The sequence below is a fragment of the Pituophis catenifer genome, unplaced genomic scaffold (assembly GCF_029215685.1).
Source record: "Pituophis catenifer annectens isolate HBS135680 unplaced genomic scaffold, rPitCat1.0.hap2 SCAF_2, whole genome shotgun sequence".
In the NCBI taxonomy this organism is placed as follows: Eukaryota; Metazoa; Chordata; class Lepidosauria; order Squamata; family Colubridae; genus Pituophis; species Pituophis catenifer.
The window spans coordinates 138304426-138331431 of NW_027256882.1; the positions used below are offsets into that span (position 1 = coordinate 138304426).

The 27006-nt window shown below is 37.5% G+C and overlaps 1 protein-coding gene across 1 annotated transcript; it reads left to right on the top strand.

Annotated features, from left to right (window-relative positions):
* The first annotated feature begins 391 nt into the window (after positions 1-391).
* CBX2 (chromobox 2) lies at positions 392-25148 on the top strand. Its single transcript, XM_070937679.1, has 5 exons — positions 392-463; positions 634-677; positions 1961-2026; positions 23342-23411; positions 23799-25148. The coding sequence occupies exons 1-5, from the start codon at positions 392-394 to the stop codon at positions 25146-25148; spliced, it is 1602 nt and encodes a 533-aa protein (XP_070793780.1).
* The last annotated feature ends 1858 nt before the right edge of the window (positions 25149-27006 follow it).

Here is a 27006-nt window from a genome sequence, read left to right on the forward strand (position 1 = left end):
AGGCGAAGCTCGGCTTCCCTTTCTCCGCCACAAGCTCTCAAAGCCCCGCCTCGCCCCTGTCGGATTGGCTAACCGGGAATTTGGGGAGCCCCTGAGCAGGGCGTGGGAAGGCGGAGCCGGTTGCGCGCGCGTTGCATTGTGTGCGCTTGAAGTGAAGCTCTGGGCGTCGCGGGAGGGGGGGGGAATGAGTGTGTGGGGGGGTGTTAGGTGCGCGCGTTGCCGCCGAAAGTGGGGGGAACGGCGGCGGCGGGCGAGGGGGAGCGCGCGCTCCCGCGGACTCTAAGCCTTGTTCGGGCACAACGCTGGCTCCGCTAAGAGCAAGTCAGTGTTGGCGGAAGAAGCGGAGGCGGTGGCCGAGGAGGAGGGAGCCGAGCGGAGCCAGTCGGGCGCCATGGAGGAGCTGAGCAGCGTGGGAGAGCAAGTCTTCGCCGCCGAGTGCATCCTCAGCAAGCGGCTTCGCAAGGTGGGCGGCAAGCGAGGCGGCCGGCAGCAAAAAGCAGCAGCGACGCCGTCGCCCGACGCCTCGGCTCCCTCTCTAACGCGCCTCTTTTTCTCTCTCTCTCTCTCTCTCTTTTTTTTTTTCCCCCTCCCAACCCCCCCTCCCTCTCTCCCCCTCCCTCTCTCTCCACACAGGGCAAGCTGGAGTATTTGGTGAAGTGGAGAGGCTGGTCTTCCAAGTGAGTCGGACAATGAAGCGAGCAGCTGAGCGCCAAGCCAGCCGTTGAGCTGAGGGGCTCCAGGGCGGGGCTTGAGGGGCTTGGGGATGATGGGACTCGGGCGAAAACAAGACCCGGGCGGCGCGGCTGCAAAAGCGCCAGCCGAAGCGGAAAAGGGACTGGCGGAAAGTCCGGGACTGGGGAAGCGCGCGCGGAGGGTGGGGGGGGGGGGACCGACCGCCTGCAACCTCGGCTGGACTTGCGAGAGCTTAGAAGTTACTTCGTTTCTTGCGGGTGTTTTTGTTTTGTTTTGTTGTACTCTTCCCCCGGGAGCATTTCCTCTCGTCCGACCTTTTTTTGTTTACTTAGTAATTAGTTAAATTTTTGCGCCTGTTTCTTTATTGGGGGTCGCTCTACCGGTGCCGGCTTTGAGTAAATTTCCCTGCTTGACTTCCATGTGTTGCTTTTGCCGTTTCTGCTAAAGAACGAACTTCTCTTAAGCCTTTCGTCTCCCTGGTTGTAAAGGGGTCGGGTGGGGGGAGCCCTGGAGAAGCGTAAAGCCTCCTCCGCAGAAATAGCAAAAGCTTCCTTTGCTCTCCGTTGACCCGCTTCTTGAAACCCCGATCTTCCCGCTCATGCATGCAGGCTTTGCCCACCCACCCCCAGCCCGCCCCACTTGCAGAAGAAGGGGGAAAGGGTTGTCAGGCTCAAAAAGGAGCCTCTCCCTTTACCCCTCCTGCCAGCTGCTCCTGAAAGCCAGACTTTCCCTCTGCTTTTATCCTTTTCCTGCTTGACTTCTCTTCTTACACCCCAGGCCCCCCTCCACACACACGTGCCCAAGTTATCCATAATGCATCTCAGTGTGCTCTTTTTTTTCTTTCCCTGATTGCCTCCCATGCCTTTTCCATTAAGCAAATTGAACGGGTCCAGTCATAAAGCACAAACTTTTCATTGAATGGCTGCAAAAAAATTAAATTTCATCCCAGAATTAAACTAGTGCTTATTACTATTCAGTAAGTTCTCTTACCTCCCCTGGGCAAGACAGTCTTTAATTAATTATTACTTTCAAGCCAGCTTTCCCCCTGATGCCCTCTGGTTTGATTAAATTGCAGCTCTCCTTACTCATAGCCAGCAGGGCAGGAGTGCTTCCATGTTGGGGGTTATGGGAGTTGTAGTAAGTGTGTAGTGCGATTTGGATAGGCTTTGCCTCAAAATGCAGTCCTATAATAAACAAAATCTCTAATTGTGAATCGTATGTTGTAAGAAAGCAGGGTATAGTAGTGAGTGATTTTCCTCTTTTCTAGGCACAACAGCTGGGAACCTGAAGAGAATATTCTTGATCCAAGACTCCTTTTGGCCTTCCAGAAGAAGTGAGTAAGCCACCAACCTTGCTGAGAGGTGGGAGGAGGAGGGCTTGTCTAGGCAGACCAGCTGGAATTGTGGAAACAGAATACAGAGTACTCTATTGTTCCTCCAGATTGCAGCCCATTGGCCTGTTTTTCCTCGATACCTAAATACTGTTTTAAGGGCCTGATTAATGAAGAAAGCTCAAATGTAAAGTTGATTTGTTATGCTTTTAGACAGAGCTTAATCAGGTTTCATGTTTTCTTTGCTTCTGTATTCAGCCTAGGGGTTGCTATGTAGATTTCATTCTATACATTGATAAAACTATCCAAGCTAATATGAAAAAAAAGTTCCTGTATTGTAGCACTGAAGTGGAGAGGATTTAGGTCTGTCTCACTGGGTGCTGAAAAGAAGGCTGCTATCGCTAACTTGATGCTTCTGTTAGCACCCCTAACAGCTGCCAACAGCTTGCCTTGGTCCTCATGCAAGTTTTATGGATGTGGAGAAATTATAAAAATTGTTACCGGTCAGAAAAGAAGATACTAAATAGTATGTTCTCTGAATACAATGTACAATAGTAGAATATTAAACAGTAGTATCTGTGTGGGGTGGTTCAGAAGGTTCAAATTGGTGCCAACCCCAGCCCCATCCTTTTCTACATGCATTGAGGATTGTGCATACATACAAAAGGGATGTGGTTCAGATCATGTCCACTTTCTTGCCCATTGTGCTCCAATGTAGGTGCCACTGATATTGGGAACTATTGAATATGCATGATATTAGGAAAGAAATGTAAAGCTAAACTAGCTGGCATACAAGTGAAAAGCTGTTTGGTTTTGGAAAGGAAGTATGCCAGAGATAGAATTGTGTCCAGGGTAAAGGCAAGACGTTTCTTCTTAAATCTGTTAGCACATAGTAGTTGTGCAGGTTGCATGAACATTGAGAAGTTTATAAAATGGTCCAAATTGATCAAGTAGGTGAAGATACTAAGTGATATATTCCCTCAGTACAAATAGTGTGGTAACAGATATGCACAATAATTGGACAGGAATGGAAAGTTGAAACAATGGTCATAAAAGAGAAGTGTGTCAAAGGAATTGGCAAAAGTGAGCAAATACATGTTTAGATTGACAGTCTGTATTTCTATACAAAACAAGCCTTAGATTTGTCCTTTGGCTCTGGAACAGCATTCCCAGAGATCTTTATGTGTTCCATCCTAAGCATCTTCCGAAAGTCTTTGAAAACTTGGCTTTACTCCTAGGCCTGAAGATAGGTAGCTACTGAGCCCCAATTTGTTTCTCCTGGGGTGAGCATTACAGACGTTCATGAACTATTTCTTCTGTTTTTATAGTCAAAATTCTCAATCATCCAGACCGAGTTGTCTGGAAGTTGAATCATAGTAACGGGACTTATTTTCTTGTTGGTTCAAAATGTTTTTCTGCTTTTCCTAGAGTTTCTTCAGTCTGAGCAAGTTAGTTTGGGGAACACTGCATATGTCCTCCAGGGGTTCATCCTACCCAGTTTTCTCAGGCTGAAGAAGCTACTTGGATAAGCGGCAAAATGGTTTGAACCAACAAGAAAAGAAATCCAGTTGTCATGATTTAATTTATAGACATCTGGGGTTTTTGTTCCTTACTTTTAAAATGTAAGCAGAAGTTGCACTTTTCATAGCCCAGAGCCAGGTGGCCTCTAAATATAAAATAAATATACTGACAATCACCATTTTCAATGCTTTATCACATTTATGGAATACAAATTCTAAGAATAATATATTGCTGCATCCTCCCACCAAAATTTCCAGTGTGATTCAAGAGGTTGACTGCGCAGGTTTGAGCAGCTTTCAGAGTTTGTACAACTGTAGTTTCCTGCACATATTTTTGGAAAAAACACTAAACTGATTTCCTGTGCAAGTGACAATGTTACAAGATTTATAGATTGGGCCATGCCTTCTTCCCAGCTGTGTGCTGTTTCAGTGCAACTTTTGTCTCCTGTAACACATTATACATTTGATTGTGTACTCTTGTGTTCCATAGTTATTTTATCTAAATTTTAATTCCAGTAATATAGTCCTAGAAGAAAAATTGATAAAAAGGGCACGGAAATATATGATGAACTTAGCATGTGGTATATAAATGCTAATAAACAAATGCCTGAGCAGGGGGTTGGTCTAGGTCCCTTCCAACTCTGTTATTTTGTTAAATGCATTAAAGCTGAGAAATTCTCTAAATGGGGATGATGAGAACAAGAGTAAATAACTTTGTAAAACAATATAATTATTTGCATGAGATGTGTCTACTAGGCCTGGGATTTAAAATATTAAATAAATAAATCAAAGATGGATCTGTTAATAAATGTCAGCCAAAAAACTAGAATCTCCATTTTCAGTAGCTGTGTTCCATAGTATTAATAAATATTGCTCTTGATGTCATATTTGTGCTTTCTTATGGGTTTCTGGCCATTGTTGGACTGAAGAATAATATTGGAGCATTTAATTCTCCTTACTCTGTGCAATTTTACTATATAAAATGATTAAAAATAATGTATCATCAGAGGAGAAAATAGAAACATAAGGACAAGTAAATAGAGTTATTTCAAACTTTACAACTGTTTATAACTTTACAACAAATGTATAACTGTTTCCAAATTGTAATTCTGTTGTTCCATCTGTTTTTGTCTATGCAATTTTTATAACTTAAGTGAAGATAGTTCAAGTGATAAGCTGAATTGGGCTTCCTGGATATCCAACAAATGAAGCCCTCAAAAGTAATAATAATGAGATAAGAAGTTTTAAGATCTATGGTACCAAAGGAATGGAAGATATATGACAGGTACAATGCTGGTAAAACATTGTCACCATGGCTATCCATGTAGACATATGAAGGGAGGAGAATGCTTTGGCTGGGTACAATCTCCCTTCAGTTGATGGGCACATTCGCTTCTGTGTACAATATTCTACCAGTCAGTCCAAAACTTGGTTCATGAAATTTCCCTTTCATTGACTTCAGTGGGAGAAATAAAAAAAATCAGAAATTGCTATCCCGGTGTTGACAACAGCCTTACTGATATCAATATGCCAGTGTTTAGTACTTGTAGTTCACCTCGCAAGATTAACCTAACTTATATCCGCCTCAGACAAATATCATGTCTTAGAACAGTGGTTCTCAACCTGTGGGTCGGGACCCCTTTGGGGGTCGAACAACCCTTTCACAGGGGTCGTCTAAGACCATCAGAAAACACATATTTTCAATGGCCTTAGGAATAATTTTATGGTTGGGGGTCACCACAACATGAGGAACTGTATTAAAGGGTCGCAGCATTAGGAAGGTTGAGACCCACTGTCTTAGAATAAGCACGCAGCATGGGCCGTATCTTTAGCCTGACATTATGCAAAGAGAGCTCAGATGGAAGAATGATGGGAACATATGGAGAAAAGACGTTCTGCACAAAAAGGAAGGTTGGTTCACAAAACCTCCTGACCTTGCAACACATATGAGAATATTACTAACCAATTTTGCCTAGAACCCTCAATAGGTACTTATCTTGGCATTCCAGACACATTTGTCCAGCACCAAATTCTGTTTCCAAGTTGAAAGACAAGACAGCATTGTACACAGGTAAGCATGGAAATGAGGAACATATCTTAAACTGCATCTCTTTCCCATACCTTTTCCCGATCTCTTTTCCATATACATAAGACACATTTGCATGGGCTGTGTTTTAGCATTTGCCACACCCAACAGTAGAAGTTCTCATTCCTAAATACCGAGAGAGTCCTTCAATTGGCAAAGATCAGGTGCTTCATTACAACTGCTCTACAGGAGCACCTTTGTTTTGCAAAATTAAAATTTCTATACACTGGGCAATACACTGGACAGAGTGTATCTCTCACTGCAAGGTGAAATATGCTCACAAAAAATTTAACAGTCTCCTTCCTTACTGTCACAGAGAATGCAACATCAGGGAGGGCATGAGGATGGTCTAAGCAATCAAGGATATCATTCACTGTTTCTCCTGACCAAATACTTAGTGTATCTCCAGATTAAGGGGCTATGGGCTCCTGCTGTCTGTTGCCAGTTCCACTGTCTATGTTTTCCCTTGCTGTCCTACAGGTACAGGTTGATGGACAAGATCAGAAAAGAGATTGTAACCTTTGACTATCAGCAAAACCCAGGATTTCCCCAGATGTTCTTCAGTGAGGTATTGACCAGCCTCTCCAGGCAGATTTACATACCTCCAGAGCAGACAGTCATACAATTTGCTGCCCTGCTGTCTGTTAAGCCACGGTTTCCAATGCTCAAGACTCTGCTCTTTGTTTCTTCTGAGGCAGTTCTATCCCAAAGAGACCGTTCAATAAAAGCTCTGACATTGTCCTATGCATTGTTTGTGTTTTGTTACAATGGAATAGTGACTAAGATTCTTTTTCTATAGACATGGTAGCTGTGGATATTGAGAGTCTACATGTATCTACATGAAGAGTATCAGGTTGAAATCATTGCCATAATATCTGCCTCTGTCTCGTCTCAAGGTGGAACAAGAGAATCCAAAGAGTTTGTTAGACTGAAGGCTAGCAGTTGCAATGGGCGTCCTCCTCTATGTGTTGAGGGAAATCTTTTCTGTGTGAACTGATGGGATAGATGCCTGAATCAATTAGTAGAGAATAATCAGGAGGCCGTGGGATACTCGCACAAGAGTGCAAAGTTGGTCTAGTCAAGGATGGCAGAGGCTGCAAAATGAAAGGTGGTCTCATAAGGAGCAATCAATGCGTTGATGCCATTTTTCATCTTATTATGCAGTGTCCTTGTGTAGGGACCTCTTCTATGTGCAGCGTAGAACATATTTTCCTGCCAAACTAGGGTTTATTTTGCTCTTGCTTCCTGTGATTGCCACCTAATGTTCTAGGGGAGAAAAGAGACGTTGCTCCTTACAGACCTGTTGGTTGTTTTGATGTAATGATTCGCTAACAAATTCTGTGGCATTTCTAGCATGTTGTGCTCTCTTTTTTTGTCCTGTCGTTTTCTCCCTGGATGTTAAATAAGACGAGTGGCTGTGTTTTGCCAGCACTGCAGAACTTAAAATGTCTTTTGTTCAATCCTATGCAATGAGCCACTGGAGGGTGCTGCTAGCAGTTTATGAGAACCCCTGTTTTCTGTATGTTGGAAGAGTGGCTGTGCCATTTCTTCTGCAGCTGGGCCTCCCTAATGCTGAAGTGGTATTTGTAGTCTGTTCAGACCCCCTGCTTGGGAAGCTGTGTTACATGAATTTTCCTTCCTTCCCTTAATATATTGTGCTCCAGAACTAAGAGAAGAAGATGACATTTTTGCAGAAGGGACAAGGTTACTGCTGTCTGAATGGGGAAGGGAATTCTGTGGGGTGGTTGCAATTACCTGTGTGGATTGGTTTTGTAATGATGCAGAAGATGTGTTGGATGTTGTTTGAGTTCAGTAGCTCCCATTGGGTGGCTGGCATATAGCATTGGCAGTACACAGTTTGAAATTGTTGCCCATGAAATGTGTTGTTTACCTGTTGTTATTGTATTTGCTGATTACAGATGTTGTTCTGCTCTCTGGGTATCAATTGCCTTAGGTATAGAAGCCAGTTGGCCAAAAGAGTAAAGCTTGTTACCTGAGCGTGACATGGGCCAAGAGTAACTCAGCTGGTTTTCATGCCTAAGACGGGACTAAAACTCACAATTTCCTAGCTTTTAGCCTGGTGCTTTAACTACTAGACCAAACAATTCCCATAACTAATAGATAATATCAAATAATATTCTTTACAGAGGCTTGTGCCTCAGAGTTCCAATTTTCCCAGAAATTGAAAGCTTACTTTTTGCACAGAACTTCCCTTGATTTTATTCACTTCCCTGAGTTATTTAAACTGTTTCTTTCATTGGTCTTTTTTTTTAAAAAAGACAAATTGTTTTTATTTGTTTTTTTATTTGTTTATTGTTTTTATTTCATAGTGTATGGAAACTGCTTTGATATTTGCTAAATGAAAAGTAATAAAAATATTGTAAATGGGGAAAGAAATGTACTTCATAAGTTTGGATATACGAAATACAAAATACTATACAATCATTTTGCCTTCTTCCATGGTTAATCCAGTTATAGATATGCCATGCATTTGTATAAGGTCTTCACAGTGTTAGTGGTTTTAATTTTGGTCCCTCCACCAATGATCCTTTACATTGAACTGACGGGTTTTTTACAATGCCACATGTTGAGTCAATGTCAATTCTTTCAGCTGTCTGCTGCAGCAGCCCCATTTTTGTCCCCTGGTTAGTTACAAAAAACTCAGTTCTTATCAACATCAGTTTAAAGTAAGAAAGTATGCATCCCTTTACATTTACTGAAACCCAACATTAGACCATTTCAGTGGCCATTTGCTCATTTTAAAGAGGAGCCCTGGTGGTGCAGTGGTTAGAATGCAGTATTGCAAACAAATTGCCCACAGCCTGGAGTTTGAATCTGACAGGGCTCAAGGTTGACTCAGCCTTCCATCCTTCCGAGGTCAGTAAAATGAGGACCCGGATTGTTGGGAGTAATAGGTGACATGGTAAACCATGCAGAGAGTGCTGTAAAGCACTGTGGGGCAGTAGATAAGTCTTAAGTTCTCTTGCTATTAAAGAGACCCTTCTGGAGCTTTTACTAACCTGAATAAAAGTAATCCTCATTTGGCAATCACAATTGGGACGGACAATTAGATCATTAAACGAGGTGGTTGCTAAGTGAAATCATAACTGTGCTTATGATTTTACTTCAGCTTTCCTTTGCTATCAGACCTGCAAAAGTTATATATGTGAGACTCAGTTGTAAAGTTACTTTTTCACAACTGCAATTGTGTCCAGTCACTAAATGAGGACTATCTGGAGTCTGATATCATTTGGAAACTTGGCAGCTTACTGTTTATCCCTAAATTAAGATATTTTTTTTAGGAAGTTTCAAAAAGCTTGAGAGACTCTCTGGGAAAATTGTCAGTTTATTCCTTGTCACTGCCTCTCCTTTTTTAACCAGTTGCCAATGTATAAAAGAGAAATCATATTTTTAAAGAATACAGAATATAATCAAATCACCAAGATGCACAGTTGTAACAAAATATAACAATGCATAAAATTAAAAATTATTGGGGGGGGGAACAAGAAAATAAAAAGTGGGAAAAGGAAAAACAAATTTTGTATATTAAATTTATATTCATTGGTTAAAAAGAATACCATATAATGCTATATTACACTCAGATATGTTAATTATAAAATCTAAACTTAGGGACATAATTCTACATCCTTTGATTAGTAGAAAATAAGACACTTGTTTTATTTCATGAATACTTCATCTGTGTGAGTCTTTGATAAAGTGAGTATTTGATTTTGTCAGGTGATGAGGTTCCTAAGGAAGTGGCAATGTCAGCACAACATTTAACTGTTGGTGGAATACATGCTGGAGTATATTGACTTTCAAACTAAAGTCAACATAGCTTAGTGGTTCTGGTTTTAGCTTAGCTTAGTGGTTCTGGCTTGCACAAGACATATGTTAGTGGTAAAATTGGGCTTTGGTTGTACTTGGGCTTTCTGGCCAAAATATACCAAATGTTGACCAGTATTGTATTTGCCATTAGCAGGGAATGCTACATGTGGCACAGGCATAATCTTGTAATTCTATTACAAAACATATGAAAGCTTCAATTGACCAAAACTATGTTGGGCAATGGAAGACAATAATTATGGGTTAATCTTGTGATGACCATGGCATTTGGAAGGTTGTGGCTTGGAATGGAAGAGGAGTAAATAATAAAGACTGAATTAATGAAGTGAAAGAATAATCATTATGAAAGTAAAAAGAAATCAGTGGAACAACTTGCCTCCAGAAGTTGTGGGTTTTCCATCACAGGAAGATTTTAAGAAGAGATTGGACAACCATTTGTCCAGAATTGTACAGGGTCTCAGGTCTTCTGCTTAAGCAAGAGGCTGAATACCTCCAAGCCCCTTCCGACTGTGTTGTTCTCTGTTCTGTATGAAGAAAGAAAGGCCATACTCCAACTGAATGAAATCTGGATCTTCTGAATTGGAGTCGATGTGAATACATGCAGGAGAATGAATGTGTGGGTTTGATTATGAATACAAGGGCTAAAATGTGTCTCAGAAAATATAAATGAGTTTTATTTAGATTATGGTGGATATGTTTAAAAGTATATTGGTGGTAATACAAGTTATACATATTCTAAAGTGCAGAAACCAGGGGTGAGTTTAAAGAAAAATATTTTGAATGAATGCAATCGGGGGGGGGGGGGGAGATATTGTGACATGAATGGTTAGAAATGTAAACAAGATAATAGTATGAAAAGCGCTACTGAGCCATTTGGAATGAAAATGAGAATAAGAATACTGATTGCTTGGGGAGTATCTACTTGAAAGTAAATCTATTGGCTTTAAATAAGCAGTATAACCATAACTATCTATATGTATTCATGCAAATATGTAAATAAAAGCCTCCCAACAGAATGAATGGAAATTAGATACCAGAAAAGAAGATGTGAGTACTGTAACATGAATTAAGATGGAATTCCACATTTATACATGGAATTATGCTAATAGAAAGTCTGAAAAAATGCTTGGTAAGAATGATGAAATGGAAGGGGCTGTGAATAAGAAAAAATACATATAAGAGTGCTACAAAAAACAGAATGAGAGAAAGATATGTGTATGGAGAGGGGGAAACACCTATTACAAAGAATGCTGTCAAACTTTCCACTTGTTGGGCACCTCAGGAGAAATTCAGTGAGAAGTGATCACTTAAGTGTGGGTTTTAAAAGAAGAAAAACAGCATTAAGCATGAACGGGAGCTGAATTAATGTAGATTAAATATAAAGTGAATTGTTAGTAAAGAAAGAGCCTGTAGTACAGTGGACTAAAGCACTGTTATTAATAGATTAACATCTGCTGCTTGCAATTACTGCAAGTTCAAATCTCACCAGGCTCAAGGTTGACTCAAACCTTTCAAAGGTAGGTGAAATGAGGACCCAGATTGTGGGGGCAATGAGCTGACTTTGTATAAATATACAAAGGCTATTGCTTAAAGCATTGTAAGCCGCCCTGAGTCTCCGGAGAAGGGCGGCATATAAATTAAAAAAAGCAAAGCAAAAGCAAAGCAAGCAAATATGTTGATGGTAAGTAAGGATCGCATCCCTTACTTATGATTCATTCTATTCATTCTTTCTTCAAGAATGAATAGAACAGAAAATGTATGGTTGGAGAGAGTTAGTGAGATCTTGCAAAAGAAAGAGATGAGAAATTTAATGAGCAAAAGGCAGTGTATTGACATGCTGGAAGCAAAAATTGTTTGCAAGAATAGAAGTGTATGGAAAGATTGTTAGTGTTTTTGAAAAGTGGACTGAGCTTAACTTACCTTTATGATGACTTAATATTTTTGTCTTTATTATTTCTTGCTCCATTTTTGCAGTTAGCATTATGTTACTTATCATGAAACAAAGTACAGATAGTCCTTGACTTACAACAGTTCATTTAGTGACCGTTCAAAGTTACAATAGCACTGAAAAAAGTGATTTATGACCGTTTTTCACATTTGTGGCCATTGTAGCATTCCTATGCTTATGTGATCAAAATCCAGACATTTGGCAATTGATTCATATTTATAACAGTTGCAGTCTCCCAGGTCACGTGATCACCTTTTGTGACCCTTCTGACAAGCAAAGTCAATGGGGAAGCCAGATTCACTTAACAACCATGTCACTAACTTCATAACTGCAGTGATTCACTTAACTGTGGCAAGAAAAAAATGTAAAACGGGTCAAAACTCATTTAACAAATGTCTCACATAGCAACAGAAATGTTGGGCTCAATTGTGGTTGTAAGTCAAGGACTACCTATAGTAGGATATGTTTGTATTTGAAAAAGCCTTGGTATTGGCAGGGCCAACCCATGTATCTGTTGATACTGTCAAAAAGCTCTATAGAAGGTTGGAGAAGCAGAATTTATCTTGGAGAATCCAAGCTTATTATACTTCAGCAAAACTCTTTGAATGTAGTTTTACTTGATTATCATGTCTACCAATTTTCCAAGAACAGATGCTAAGCTAATCGTGCTGTAATTTCCCAGATCTTCCATGAATGATTCCAGGTCTATTACCTAGCCCAGCATGTGGAGCAAGTTACATTTCTGCTAGTAATTTAGCGATTCCACATTTGAGTTCTAACTCTTGAACAAATACCCTCAGGACCCAATCATTTGTTACTGTACATTCTCTCCTAATGTAGAATCTTCTCTAGGTACCTCAATTTGCTTCACTTGTCCCAGTTCCCTCCCTAAGGAAGTTAGATCTCTCTTCCATATTTTCTGTGGTACAAACAGAAAATATAGTTCATGTATTTCCTCAACATTCCCAATAATATTCCTGAGTGTCCCTTTCACTCCTCTGTTGCTTAATGGCCCAGTCACTTCCTTGGCTGGTTCTTTGCTCTGAATATATTTAAAGAAATTAGTTTTGTTCCCTTAATTTTTTTCCCCATACTGTACCGAAATTATAATTATTGGTACTTACTGGATTATCATTTTACACTTCTTCTTGTTTGTACTTTATGTTCTCTTCATTAGGACAGATGTTCCCTTTCCTGCAGGAAGACTTTTTAACTTTTTACAGCTTCCTGGATACCATTAGAAAAAACAAGGCATTTTCCTGGACTTGTTGACCCATTCTTACATTGTGGTTATTTGTGGTTTTAAATAGCCTATTATGAAACAAATGGACTTGATTTTCTTTCACTTCCTTTATTAAAAGTTGATAAACTCCTTCAGGGGAGAAATGTCCCTGGATTCCTGCTATATCACTTTGGTGTACTATTCATTTGATTGGCATTCTGAATGAAACTGAGAAAGGCCAACCAATTATTTTTATGGAAGTTCTACTATGTGAGAAAGTATCGCCTTTGCAATTTCTACTTTCTAATTATGCATGCACTTGTTATAGCGTACTGTATCTCCTTGGTTACAGGGAGAGATTACGAATGGTAGATTCTTGTACAGCCTTGCATTTTCCCCCTTCTTTCCTGGTCCCACCTTTTCCCTCTCTTGTTCTTTGTTTTCGTTAAGATACATACACTACTTTAGAAAAATTAATCAGTAGAATTCCCATTCTTCCATCTTCCCCTTACCTATCTGTGTAGAGGAGATCTGATATGATGAACCATGTTTTGCTACTAGCAGTTGCAACATATAAATTTTAGTACGGCAGGGATATGTCATTCTCACTGCTTTGAATATTAACATTTAATGCAGTCTCCTTAATAACATGGAATGCTAAGATGTTTTTCCCTGCAGTCAAACATAAACTGATGTTAATTAAACCTTTGAAAGGCAAGCACTTAAAAAGCTTTCTGCAGGAAAACAGACTCCTATTCTCCCTAAAGGTAAATAGTTTTTAAAGAACATGCAGGTGGGAGAAATATTACAGTTTTGATCAATAGTTTTTCTAGATCAAAATTTTACTAGATAAGATATTTGATTTTAATTTTGTAGGATAGTTGGTATTCTGCTAACCCTTCCTTGCGGATATATACTTCTTTTCCCCATGCACAAAAAATTGTTTTCATCTGAATATTTTTCCTGATAACTCATTCTTTGGTTTTTAAATTTAAAGCAAGTAACTTCAATGATACTGTAATGCTCTTGTACTTTAGCTTTATGAGACAAAAGTTTAAATGCCTCTTTTGAGTCAGTTATGAAAGCTTCTTTGCTGAAACATAAATGTTTTTTTCTTTAGCAGGTGGACCAGAAAGTGGTATTTTTTTTTTTGTTTTAACCAGAATTTTTCTACATCACTGTCTTGACATGGACCACTGCAAAAGCAGTTATTTGAGATTGAGGAATTACATATGTTTCTTACAAAGCAACAACTAGCCGAGTTAAATTGTTACAAGAGAAAGTTAAATAATTACTATCTGTTTATAACTTCCCTCCATCTGAGCAATATAGAATTTTGATCTCTGCCAAAAATAAAGTAGAGCTGGTAATCATGTAATATATATATATATATTTTTTTTTTTTGCTTTAATTTATATGCCGCCCTTCTCCGGAGACTCAGGGCGGCTTACAATGCGTTAAGCAATACCTTCATACTTTTGTATATTTATACAAAGTCAGCTTATTGCCCCCACAATCTGGGTCCTCATTTCACCTACCTTTGAAAGGATGGAAGGCTGAGTCAACCTTGAGCCTAGTGAGATTTGAACTTGCAGTAATTGCAAGCAGCAGATGTTAATAACAGTGTTTAGTCCACTGTACTACAGGCTCTTTATGTAATGGTTTAATGTTGGACCAGAATTAGGGAATTCCAGATTCTAATCCATTTTCAGAATAGAAGCTGATTGTCTAACTTTCTCAGGTCAATCTATCTCACTGACATATTTGAAAAATTAAGAGGAAGGAATCTAATGTGTGCCACGTATATTTCTTGAAGGAAATACACAATCTTGCAGAGAATAGAGTAGAGTAAAACAGAATAAAATAAAAGTCTTTATTATATTACACCAGATAATAATATTCAGAAAGGGGAGAATTTTATAAATTACTGGCCTTTAGACTCAATCAAATTTAAATAATGTAATATTATACCATCTATTTCACACAGAAAAATGAATAACACATTCCAGATCTATTAATAGCTGTTAAATTTTTATTCTAAATTGTGGGGGAAATATATTATGTTTACAGAAAACGAAACTTTTCATATACTTCAGCTGCATGTATCACTGCATAATTTGGCTGGAAATGAAACCAAGTCTGGCTTTCCACCCCATCCACTACTTTCACTTGGTTGTGGACCTGATCAGTCATTTTCCATGACCCTTAATTGGGGATTTCCCTATTTTAACCGTCCTTGACTGGAGAAAAGGAAAAAAAAAGTTTTATTATTTATTTTCCTTATCAACTGGACCAAAAGCGGAATATTGCAGAACTCTTTTTAACCTGATTAAAGGGGGAGAGGAGACTTGCACATTGGCCATGTTAATCTATCCCTTATCTTTCTTAAATCATTGAGAAATCTGTGAAAGGCAATGGCCCTATTGGTACGAAAGGATCTTATTTTTTTTAACTTACTAAAGGTATATAATGAAACTTCTTCAAATAAATCTGTATCCCTAAAAATGTTTAGCACACACAAAATTTTAATAAAATTTGGTTAAAGTTTATGATGAGATAAAATGCAAATAGAAACAAAAATCAAGGAAGATAGAAAAAGTGCAAAGATGAAGAAAGAAAAAGGAAAAAGTAGTGGCTTCTGATTTTTTTTTTCAGTGCAGTGCAATACAAGAAAAATTAGAACCTCAATTTTTTACATTTGCAATGAATTCAAATCATTTCTATAACAACAAAATCTAATCATCAAAACTTAAAATCAAATTTTCATTTCCCCCTCCCCCCATTTCAAGCATAAGTCCAGAATTGTTTTCCAGATGGAAACAAAGCTAAATAAGTTCTTGTCTTTAATTAAAACAGTTGATTTTGCTAACTCCATCAATTATTTCACCTTCACTGTCCATTTTTCCATTGTGGGAATCATGTGTCTTACCATCATTGAGCAAATAAAATTCTCACCACTGTCAACATATATAATAATATCAAACCTAGAAGAAAGACTTCTGATTTCAGTTTTATATTTATTTCAAAAATGTTCTGAATTAAAATAAAGATCTGTCCCCAGTATTTCTTTACTTTGTCAAAAGTCCATAAGAGATAATAAAAAGTATTACATTTCTAATGTACATTTGAAGTTCTCATATCCATAAATCTCTCGAGTGAAATACCCATGATGCATCATTGTATAATTTTTCATTTATAGTTCAATGTAAACTTGTCCATTTGTCCATATGTTTTCCCATTAATCAAGTGTTATGTTGTAACCAAAGTTCTTTGCCCATGAGGTCATACAGTCTTTATTACATACTCATTTCCCAAATTCAATTTCCCAAATTCAATTTCAACAACATTTTATAGACCTTAGCAATAGGTTGTTCATCATTAGCATACAATGCAATTTCAAATTCCCTTTTTACAAGCTTAAGTCAAGATATAAGATTTAAGTTATTTCTTATTTAAGTTAAGTCTTTTAATTGTAGATATATGAACTAGTGACAAACACTGCCTTCTACAGTTCTTTCAACTTCAGGTTAGGTTTACTTCAAATAAAACATATTTCATCATAGGTCCACCAGGTGGATCCAATTGTCATTTAAAAAAAAAAAGACTTCTGACAACCAATAAGATATCTTAAGAGAGAACCTTATTTTATATTCCAAATTTTTAGGATGCATTTACCTTAGCTGTGTAAGATCCACTGTGAGGTAACAGTTTAATGTTGGACAATGCACCCAAATCTCAATTTATGGCCTTTCTACCCAAGTCTCAACTCATGGCCCTCCAGATCTAATAATCTTTTATTTTTTAGGGTCACCCAACCCTTCATCAAAACCAAGCAGCATGCACCAAACTACAGTATAATCTTAAATCTGATAAACCTGTCTTTTGCATCTTGCAACAATTTATATTTGATTCTCAGATTTTTTCTTTGCCATATGAATTTAGAAATACATATCTTTTTGCCATTGCTTGAATGGAGCACAATCATTAATATTGGTAAAACATCGTCTTGGGTAACACATTCATTTTAACAGAAATTCTACCCAACATCAATAACTTCAGTTTATCCTTGATAAATCCTTTTTAATGTCATCCCAAACAGCAACATAATTGTTCTGAAATAATTTAAAAGTTGTATTAAGTCAATATAACCCCTAGATATTTGATCTTTTTTCTACTTAAAGCCTGACTTTCTTATTAAAATTTTATGATTATGTGCAGTCAAATTCTTTACCAACATTTTTTTTTTGTTTATGTATTTTAAAACTAGTTAAGGCACCTAAGTCATTCTGTTTTTTTAAATTAAATTAATTAAATATAAAAATATTTATAAATATTAAATATTCCATTCCATTTTGGGGGGGTCTTGTAGAAACAAAACTAAATCATTAGCAAAAATTCTCCGTTCATATATTTCTTTTTTAACCTTCACACTCAACAATTTTTCATCTTTTCTGATGTCTCCATTCAAAAGCTCCAAGACTAAAATAAGAAGCAGAGAAGATAAAGGACATCCTTGTCTTCTGCCCTTTTGAATCTTGCACAGCTTAGGCAAATCTCCATTAATGATAATATATGTTTGATGACATATATAAATCGATTTAATCCCTTAAATGAATTTCTCCCCAAATACATATCTTCCAAAACTTTAAACATAAAGACCCAAATTAAATAGTCAAAAGCTTTCTCCACATCCAAAAATATTAATGCTGAATATTGTAAATATTCAGTAGTATCCAAGGCACTTTGTCTCTTAGCTGCCTTTTCAGCAGAAACCTAGACTGATGTTGAATAAAGGTCTGTAAAATCTTTCTCAATTTTTTTGTTAAGAGACACATCCTGGTCTTCCTTTAGCAATAAAACAATATTGACTTCTTTCCAAAACTGAAGCATTGTAGAGTCTTGCAAAGTAATGTTCATCCTTCAGTGATTGTAAGAATTGTCTTTAAAACATAATTTTGATTCGAGAATCTATCCAGACCTGGTGCTTTATCTATTTTTATCTTTTTAATGGTGTCTGGTATTTTAAAAGTTGTTATAGGTTCATTCATAGTTTGTCTCTAAGCTTGTGGAAGTTTTGGTAATTGTTGCTTTTGTAGATCTTTTTTTTCCAAATCCACTTCCTGTTTCCCTTTTGATGAGATAAATATTATAGCTGTTTCCAAGCCAGGCATGAGTTCAACTATGTATTCTAATTATATTTCTTTGATAGATATGAATGCTAATATTTTAACAACTGTCTTAGTCGGTAGATTACAGTTTATTCTTTATCGTGCACACAGCCCAGGCTAGATTTATACAGGAATTTCAAGCTTCTGACATAATCAGGTTTTTAATTATGTTTGTGCTGTACTACAAAATAAGTAGAGTCTAACAGCTATAATTTATTTGGATGCTGAGAAAGCCTTTTATATGTCTTGATTTTTTAGCACTGATGATGTTACCTAATTTGGGTAATGAAATGTCTGCAAGAAAACAACCAAACTTTGAGAGCACCAAGGACCCATTTGATTTTTGGCTTTATTTCTGAGCTAGATTTTTCTTTTTAGTTTCCTCAATAACAAATTGGTGGGGGAGGTATGGTTGTTTTAAAAATCCATTAATGAGGGAAATTCTTAAAAGCTGTGGCATCAGGATAATGTGTATAACTTTATCAATAAAAAGCCTCTATAATAATAAACTTTTTTGAGTAAATTGATTCTTTCATATTATATTATTTTAAATCGACTCATTTTAAAGGACTCGTTCTTTGTCGGGGTTTTTTTTAATGTAGTTTGATTCATCAGAGCATTTCTTGGCAATGTATTCAATTCAAGTATGTGTTGTTTTGTCCAGAAGCCATTGCTATATCTTTTTTAAATAATAATTTCATTAAAAATTACAATTAAACAAATAAAAACTAATGCAAACTAAAGGATAAATGAAAAAGTAGTGCAGAAAATAAAAATAGAACAGAAAGAAAAATATAGTAAAGAAAATGAAAAGAAATAGGTAAGGAAATGAGTTTTCCCTTCACCACAGTAAGTACCAACAATTTAAGTGACTTATCACCTTCCCTTAAAATACAACAAATAATCATATCCCATCTCTTTTCTATAAATTCTTAAAGCCTTGTCATTCAGTTCTGATCAGCAAAAGTCCATTAAGCGTTGCCATTTATTTATTCCTTTTTTCTTTTAACAATCTTGATCTTTAATCCTTTCAAATAATGCCATAAAACTATTTCTTTTCATTTTTTCTTTGTCCCTTCTCACAATTCTTTTTAAAGTTTTAACAAATCTCTTTTGTAAATTCCAAACAGGAAAGTTATCTAGCTCATTCTTTGTGAGTGTCAATGCATTCCTTGTCGTAGGGAATGTTCCAAATGGCTGGTTGCAATTTCCTTGCTGTTGGAGATTCTATTCAAACTATTCAGGAGTTTGAACAGGAACTCTTGTGGTCAGGACAGGTCTTCCTATTGTCACCTTTGGGGCTGAAATTGACTTCTGTCCATCTAATTGTGTATTAATTACTACATTAGACACACATGTATATATCTTAGCTATCCTCCGAGTATTTGAACATTGTCAGGAACTAAAAATTCATTTAATATACAAGTAATAATAATTATGGATTTCTGGGATAAGTGATTAATACATACAATGTTAGAAGGAAGACTCTATACCAGATTTGCAACAACACCTTAACAAAATTTATATTTTGAGCAACATATTATCAAAATTATTTATTTATTTATTTATTTATTTATTTATCAAATTTCTATACCGCCCTACTCCCGAAGGACTCAGGGCGGTGAACAGCCAAGATAAAATACAAATAATACAAATATTAAAAAATCCGTTAAAATTATTAAATATTTTGGCCGAAACACAGATTAAAACACCCAATTTATAAAATCACAAATTAAAAATTTAAAAGAGGAGAGTTAGGCCAGGCCAGCCTGCTGAAATAAAAAAGTTTTGAGAGCACGACGAAACGTGCGCAGGTCTGGGATCCTCCGTATCTCTGGGGGGAGCTCGTTCCAGATGGTAGGTGCCCCCACAGAGAAGGCTCTCCCCCTGGGGGCCGCCAGTCGACACTGTTTGGCTGACGGCACCCTGAGGAGCCCCTCTCTATGGGAGCGTACTGGTCGGTGAGAGGCTATTGGTAGCAGAAGGCGGTCTCGTAAATACCCCGGTCCGATGCCATGGAGCACTCTAAAGGTGGTAACCAAAACCTTGAAGCGCACCCGGAAGACCACCGGGAGCCAGTGCAGCTCGCGCAGGAGGGGGGTCACATGGGAGCGCCACGTCGCTCCCATAACCACCTGCGCGGCCGCATTCTGGACCAGCTGGAGCCTCCGGGTGCTCCTCAAGGGGAGCCCCATGTAGAGAGCTATTATAAACATCAAAATTATAATGTTGATGTGTTGATGTATATTAACATTAAGTAATATGGATTGTGTTTCCATTAAAAAAAAATTATCCATTGTAATAATATCCCAGAAGCAATAATAGTGAAGCAATAATATGGTTTAGTGTTTTATGTAAATCAGTTGGGTTGTCTGTATTCATACTATGATTTGTTTTTACCATGTTACTCCAAATAAGTCAGTGTAGAGCTAAAATTTCTACATCTCTTCTGTGTTGTTTGATGGTTGCATATTAGTCCGATTGCAATCTCAGAACATCTGTGGGTATAAATTTTGGGGATGCGGCTATAGAATACTGCACTATTTTTTTTAATTATTTCATTTTCCTGCATTTTTAATGTTTAGGCTTATGTATGTACCATTTAAAAGGAACTAAATACATTAAATGTCATGTATTTTTAAAAAATACATTTAATTTCCAATTTAAAGAATGCTGATTTTTTTTATCATATGTACTTATTAAATTTGTATGCTGCCCATCACCTAGATGTTACCTATAAATTGTGGTTGAATAGTAATCTGTTTTATTAAAGTATTTCAATTGTTTTATATAAGAAAATGTCTAATTGGGTAAGAGGTGAAATGGTGTAAACATTGAAAATACATGCCATGTGACCGTGAGGATGCTGCTTGAGGACTGTTTGTAAATCACATAATTACTGTGAAATAATTTAGAATTTGTATTAGTAATATAATTCCTAGATATTTGACATTTTTCCACCTTACAGCCTGACTTTCTTACTAAAATTTCATGATCTTGTACAGTCATATTCTTAATCAACATTTTTGTTTTTTGTTTATATAATTTCAAGCCAGCTAAGGCACCAAAGTCACTCCGTTTCTTCATTAAATATTCTATTCTATTTTAGACGTTTTGCAGAAACAAAACAAAATCATTAGCAAAAGCTCTCAGTTCATACGTTCCTTTTTTTTAATCTTTACAGTTAATTAAAAAAAAAAAATCTTTTCTGATGTCTCTATTTAAAACCCCCAAGACTAAAATAAAAAGCAAAGGAGATGAAGGACATCCTTGCCTGGTGTCCTTTTGAATCTCGAACAGCTTGGGCAAATCTCCATTAATGATAATAGGAATTTGCTGAGACGTATAAATCTCAATTGGAATGGAATGGAATCTCAACTACATTGGAATGGTGTAAAGATTGTAAATAGACTGACATTAGACTGACATTATCAAAATAAATAGTTCTAGTATTACTTTAAAGATAAATTTATTCCCATTTACCAGGAAAACATATTGGAATAGTTTGCATAAGGCAGTTCTGGAAGAGACCAGACAATTGCTAAAGGTCTGAGAATGTATAAAGGCAGTTAAATGTATTGGGTGTCTCTGGGGAATCAAAAACAAAACCCTACAGGTGGCAGTACTAGAGAAAGACACTCCTTCATGCCAGTCCCAGGATTGGTACCAGTGACTGTCTGTGTTAGGTGTATCTAGCAATGGTGGGTCCTGTTTCTGGGATTCTTGCTAATACATACTGACTCATCCACATTTTGCCCCCAAACACTTGTGACCTGCTCTTGGAGGAGGCACCATCGATATTTAGCCTTAACAATGTAAGGAAGCTCTAGTATAGGGCTGTCAAACTCACAGCCCTTGGGCCAGATATGTCACATGCTGGCAATGCCCACGCTTGGTTTAATAAAGGGGAGAAAGTCACGATACATCACATGACGTTGCTGTGACGACGCAAATTTGATGCCCCTGCTCTAGTAGGTTAAAACTATCCAGTCTAGTCAGCATTCTTTTCCCAAAGGTTACCAAAGAGGGACCATTCTGTCCCTCTAGCAGCTGATATATTTTCTTCATAAGGGACTCCATCAAGCATCTTTTGAAAGTAAACAATATCTGCTGGATCATCTATATCCACTGGTGTACTTCATACAAAGAATTAATAACACGCTATCACATCACTTCACTGCACCTCTAAATATTGCCTGTAGATTCTCAAAATAACTTTTTAAAAGTCAAAATATTTGAAATACTTTTTCTAATGATTTACTCTAAATAGGTATTACATTTTATTTAGCCTTATTTTCTGCAGCTCTTCTTAATATGAATATTGCCTTGACCACTTTGGAAATCTCTGCTAATGATACTATAAAATATTTTAATATTTTTGTTAGAATATCAGTACTTTCATATTTTATTTCTGTAATATTCTCTAATGGTTCTTCCCTGGGTCCCCAACTTGAAAATTTAACTACTGGCTGGTATGTCCAATCTACTTCCGAAATAAAGATAGATGAAAAGTATCATTAAGTGTCTCAGAGAAGTCCTTATCCTTCCCTAATAATTCTTTGTAATCCAATGAATACATTACCTTATGCAAGCATATGTTAAACTCACATTTTCTCACAACAACAATCTTTTTAATATTTCTTTGATACCACTGGATTAGGTATATTTATTTCATTGCTTGCTGTAGAGATGCAAGCTGAGCTTCAAATGTGGTTTTGAGTAAACCCAAATATTCTGGATAGATTTGATCTTCCTGTTTGGAAACATTCATCTTTTGAAATCCAGTGCAATTATTGGATTTCCTTAGCAATTTTCCACATTGAATTCTTTTAATAGTTTTTGGTTATGTGTTTGTTTTGTTTTGCATCTAAGTAACATCACAATTACTTTTGATAATATCTCTCTGTATATGTGGTGTGTATATTTGATATGTAATACAATGTTTTTTTTTTATTTGGAGGTGTTTGTATACTTAAATCAGTGTTCTTTGAAAATGTACAAAATGCATATAAACAAAAATTAAACACAGTCAAGTGTTTTGCTGGTTCAAAAGTCATTGTCAGGTTTTTAAAGTCAGTATTTTATTTTAAAAATTTCTCTAGCAGAAATAATATCATTAATACATTTAAAATTGTGCCATTAATATTAGAAATATACTTTGCAAGGCAGCAAAACCAGAATAATTGATTTCTGCACACAAAATACTTGGAGGGAATGACAAAATATTTCAGCATAATAGAATCTAGTCTTCACTACAACAGAATGATCCATTAAAGTGTAATGAAGGAATAGCAGTGACCAAATTCTATCAACTGAACTCTGGTGATTTGTGATACAGCATACTCTTATATAAGAAACAAGCAAATTTGTGTTCTGCTGGTAATCCATATTCCTATGTAGTGAGAAAGACTTCAGTCTGGATGGATCATAAGATTCCTATGAAATTTGTAATGAATTTGTTTGAAAACAAAAATAAGGCATCTTCTCCTGAAAAAGAAAAGTAAGAGGATAATTTTCTGTCTTCCCAGGGAACATGAAAAAGAGGTACAAAATCGGAAAAGAGGCAAACGACCCAGAGGCAGACCAAGAAAAAATGTTGTAAGTAATGGTGATTTATAGGACCCATTGAAATTACAGTCACGGGGGCATTCTTGCTTGTAGATAGCTGGATTTCATCTGCTATGGTGCCTGGTAATCTTGTACAGTCTAAGTTTGATTCCTATCACTTGGAGTCAATATTTATTCATCATTGGCAGCATCTAATTTTACTTAAGAAGCTACAAGTCTGTAATGAGAAACTTTTACATATTGAAATATAATAAGCAAATTATAAAAGCAAATTCTGTTGGTTTTGAAAAGTAAACTGTTATCCAGACAGAAAATTGATTATGTAAATCTTATTTAAGAGAATAAAGCTTCGGCAAGATTATTGAATAAATGGGCCATATTGATGTTGTTGTCGTTCTGTTTTGCCTGTGTTTAAAGGAACCTGAAGCACCCTCCAAGAGCAAATCCAGCAGCTCTTCCTCCTCCACCTCCTCTTCGACTTCCTCTTCTGAGGAAGAGGATGAAAGTGACCTTGAGACAAAGAGAAGTCAACGGAACAGGGAGAGTCACCCAGTGCCTCAAAAGAAAGCTCAGATTTTAGTTGCCAAACCTGAAAACAAGGACTCGGCTAGGAAGAAACGTGGGCGGAAGCCACTGCCTCCAGAGCAGAAGGCAGCCAAGAGGACAGTCAGCCTAACCAAGGTGCTTAAAACAAATAGAAAGGAATTGGGAGGGGGAGGGGGGTCCAAATTGGCAAGCAAGATGCAGCCACAACACAATGCTCAAAGTTCTGGCATTGCCATGCTTAAATCCCACATGAAGGAAGCACAAGGTGCCTTCGGTGGCTTTTGTTCTGGAGCATCCTCCAATGATAACCTCTCCAGCCTAGTGAAGAATACTACCGTTGGAAGCCCAAATTGTGGTATCAGCTGGCAAAGCTCCATTGTCCATTATATGAGTAGGATGTCACAGAACCAGAGCTCCGCAGATGCCTCTGCAGTGGGACGACTGACTCTGAAGTCAGCTATGTCCTGCAAGAACAGCCTAGGTTTGGATTTAAAACTAAAAAACCAGAAAGGTTCTGGAAACCTGGAATTGACTGTGCAGGGATCCAAAGTGACCAAGAGACCGAGTGGCAATTCCATGGGGGAACAAAAGACGGGGAACTTGCACAATGGCAACAAAGTTCCTTCTGGCTCTCCCAGCAGCCAGCCATCTTGCAACCAAGAACTCAACCTACAAGCTTTAAACCTGCAAAGTGTGAAGAATGGGCCAAACTCCGCCAGCAGTAGCCATATCTCTCACCATGGCTGCGGGGCAGTTGGCAAAGGCAGTGGCAACAGTTTAGCAACAAAGACAAGCGCATCCAAGGGCAGCGGACCTGGGAGTGGCCAGAACATCGCCAACACAGGGGCAACATCAACAGATGCAGATACTTGCAAAGGTGAGAAACCGGCACAAAGAGCAGCTATTAGTGAGAGAGATGTAGCTACCAAGAGTAATACCACCTGTGCCCAGGAGGGATGTCCCACAAAAGACAAGACTTCAGGCATGTCAGAAGGGAGCACCGGAGAAGAGGAGACTAGCTCTGATTCTGACAGAGATTCTGCTTCTTTTCCTGGAGCAGATCAGAATACGTCTGTTTCCATCCAGACTAGCCAAGACTGGAAACCTACCCGGAATCTTATTGAACATGTTTTTGTCACAGATGTGACAGCTAATTTGATCACAGTAACTGTTAAGGAGTCTCCGACAAGTGTGGGCTTTTTTAACCTAAGACATTATTGAGCTCCAAGGCAGATGAGCATTCTTCCTCCGTCTCATTTGACTCTCCCTTTACTGTCCCCTTGGATATTAGAAGGAGAAACAAACCACATTAGTTAGAACCAGAGAAACAAGGTTAGGGGCTCTTTTTCAAGAGTTTTGGCTTTACTCATGTTACTCGCCAATACAGAGGAGTGTATTGAAAACTACAACTCCATGCTTTCCTGTACTTGAACACTTTAGCTATATGATTTGAAAGACCAGAGGATATATATATATATATATACATGAATATATATATATTCATTCTCCTGAATAGGTTCTCTTAAGTTTCAACACTTCTCAGCTTCTAGAACAAATTATATTAGTTTGAAAATTTGTGAACAAATCTATATTTAGGATATCTGCCAAGCACCATATAAAAAGTTTGTCTTAAGGGAATGTATGTAAGACATACTTCCAACTTGCTTTGGAAACTAGAGGGTATGATATATGAGACAGCATTGGTTTGGAGCTGGAACTAACAGCTATCAAGTAAGTTTGGTCCAGGTTGAGCATTAATCTCTAGATACTTCAGAAGTATCAATTAACCTGTTTGAACTAGTATCTCAAACACTTGCGAAGAAAGTATGCTTTTCATTCTGCCAAATATATCAGCAGATATAGGAAATCAGCCTTGGAGAACTGCAGAACAAAGTTCTCAAGAACTTGAAAAAACAATATGTTTTTCAACTTGCCAAATGTCAGCAGATGCCACTCAGAGGAGAATGCTGCCTCATTTTTAATATCTGGGTGTACATGAGTGTATGCACGTATATGTAATTCAGGAGATTTTTACACATTGGAAAATTCTATATGGAAACCAGTTCCATGTAAAATGTGACGTGTGTAAATCATTGCTTAAATAAGCCATGTGTTTTGAGAAATTGCTATATGCTTATGTGGTTGAGACCACTTGCGGGTCCCCAATGTGTTCACACACACATGCATACACATTTTGCATGCTGTTGCTTACACAAAAGAAACGGGAAGGAGGCAAAATTAGAGATTTTGCTGATGTCAAGATTTTATAAGCATAAGATGCCTTATAATGTGAGATGAAATACTATTGATATGTGCTGTTCAAACTGAGTTGAGAATTTTTGGAACTAGAAAGCAGGTTTTTGAGGTTTCTATGCAATTGATATCTTTCTGTAGTCCTAAATGCTCTCTTGAGCTTGGATGTTTGCTTGCAGACATTTCGTTACCAAACTAGGTAATGTCATCAGTGCTACTGAGTGTGGTGTTAGCCGTCTGAGTGTGGGGTCACACACCCCATCAATACTGTCAGGGCATATTACTGTACTGTTATAAAAACATGGAGCAAACACCAGAGTTACTAGCACCGATGATGTTAGGTAGTCAGAGAATGAAACATCTACAAGCAAACAACCAAGCTCAGAGAACATCTAGGAGTCCACAGTTTAACTCTGAGGTACAAATATTCTCTTCTATTGGTGATATCTTTCTACTTATTTTTACCTGCAGTAACTACAAAAAAATTATTGCAGATGGCAAGATAACATTGTGATACAAACTGCCATTTACTTTTATTTGATCTCTGTACATATGTCCTGTATCTCCCAATTAAATTCTCCTACAGGGCATCACTACAGAGCAGAATTGATTGAAACTTCTCTTTGCTTTATTCTTCCAGCAAGGGATGGCTTTAACATTACCTTGACCAGGAAGGTAATGAATGAAACCAGAGAGGATAGACTTGAATGAAAACATCTTAGAAGCTATGTTTATTTTAGGCTACCTGCTTTCTGAAGTCAAGTGATGATTTGGTTTAGGTTTCTATTATTTCTCTCAGAACAGGTGTTTCCTGTTGGTCAAGAGC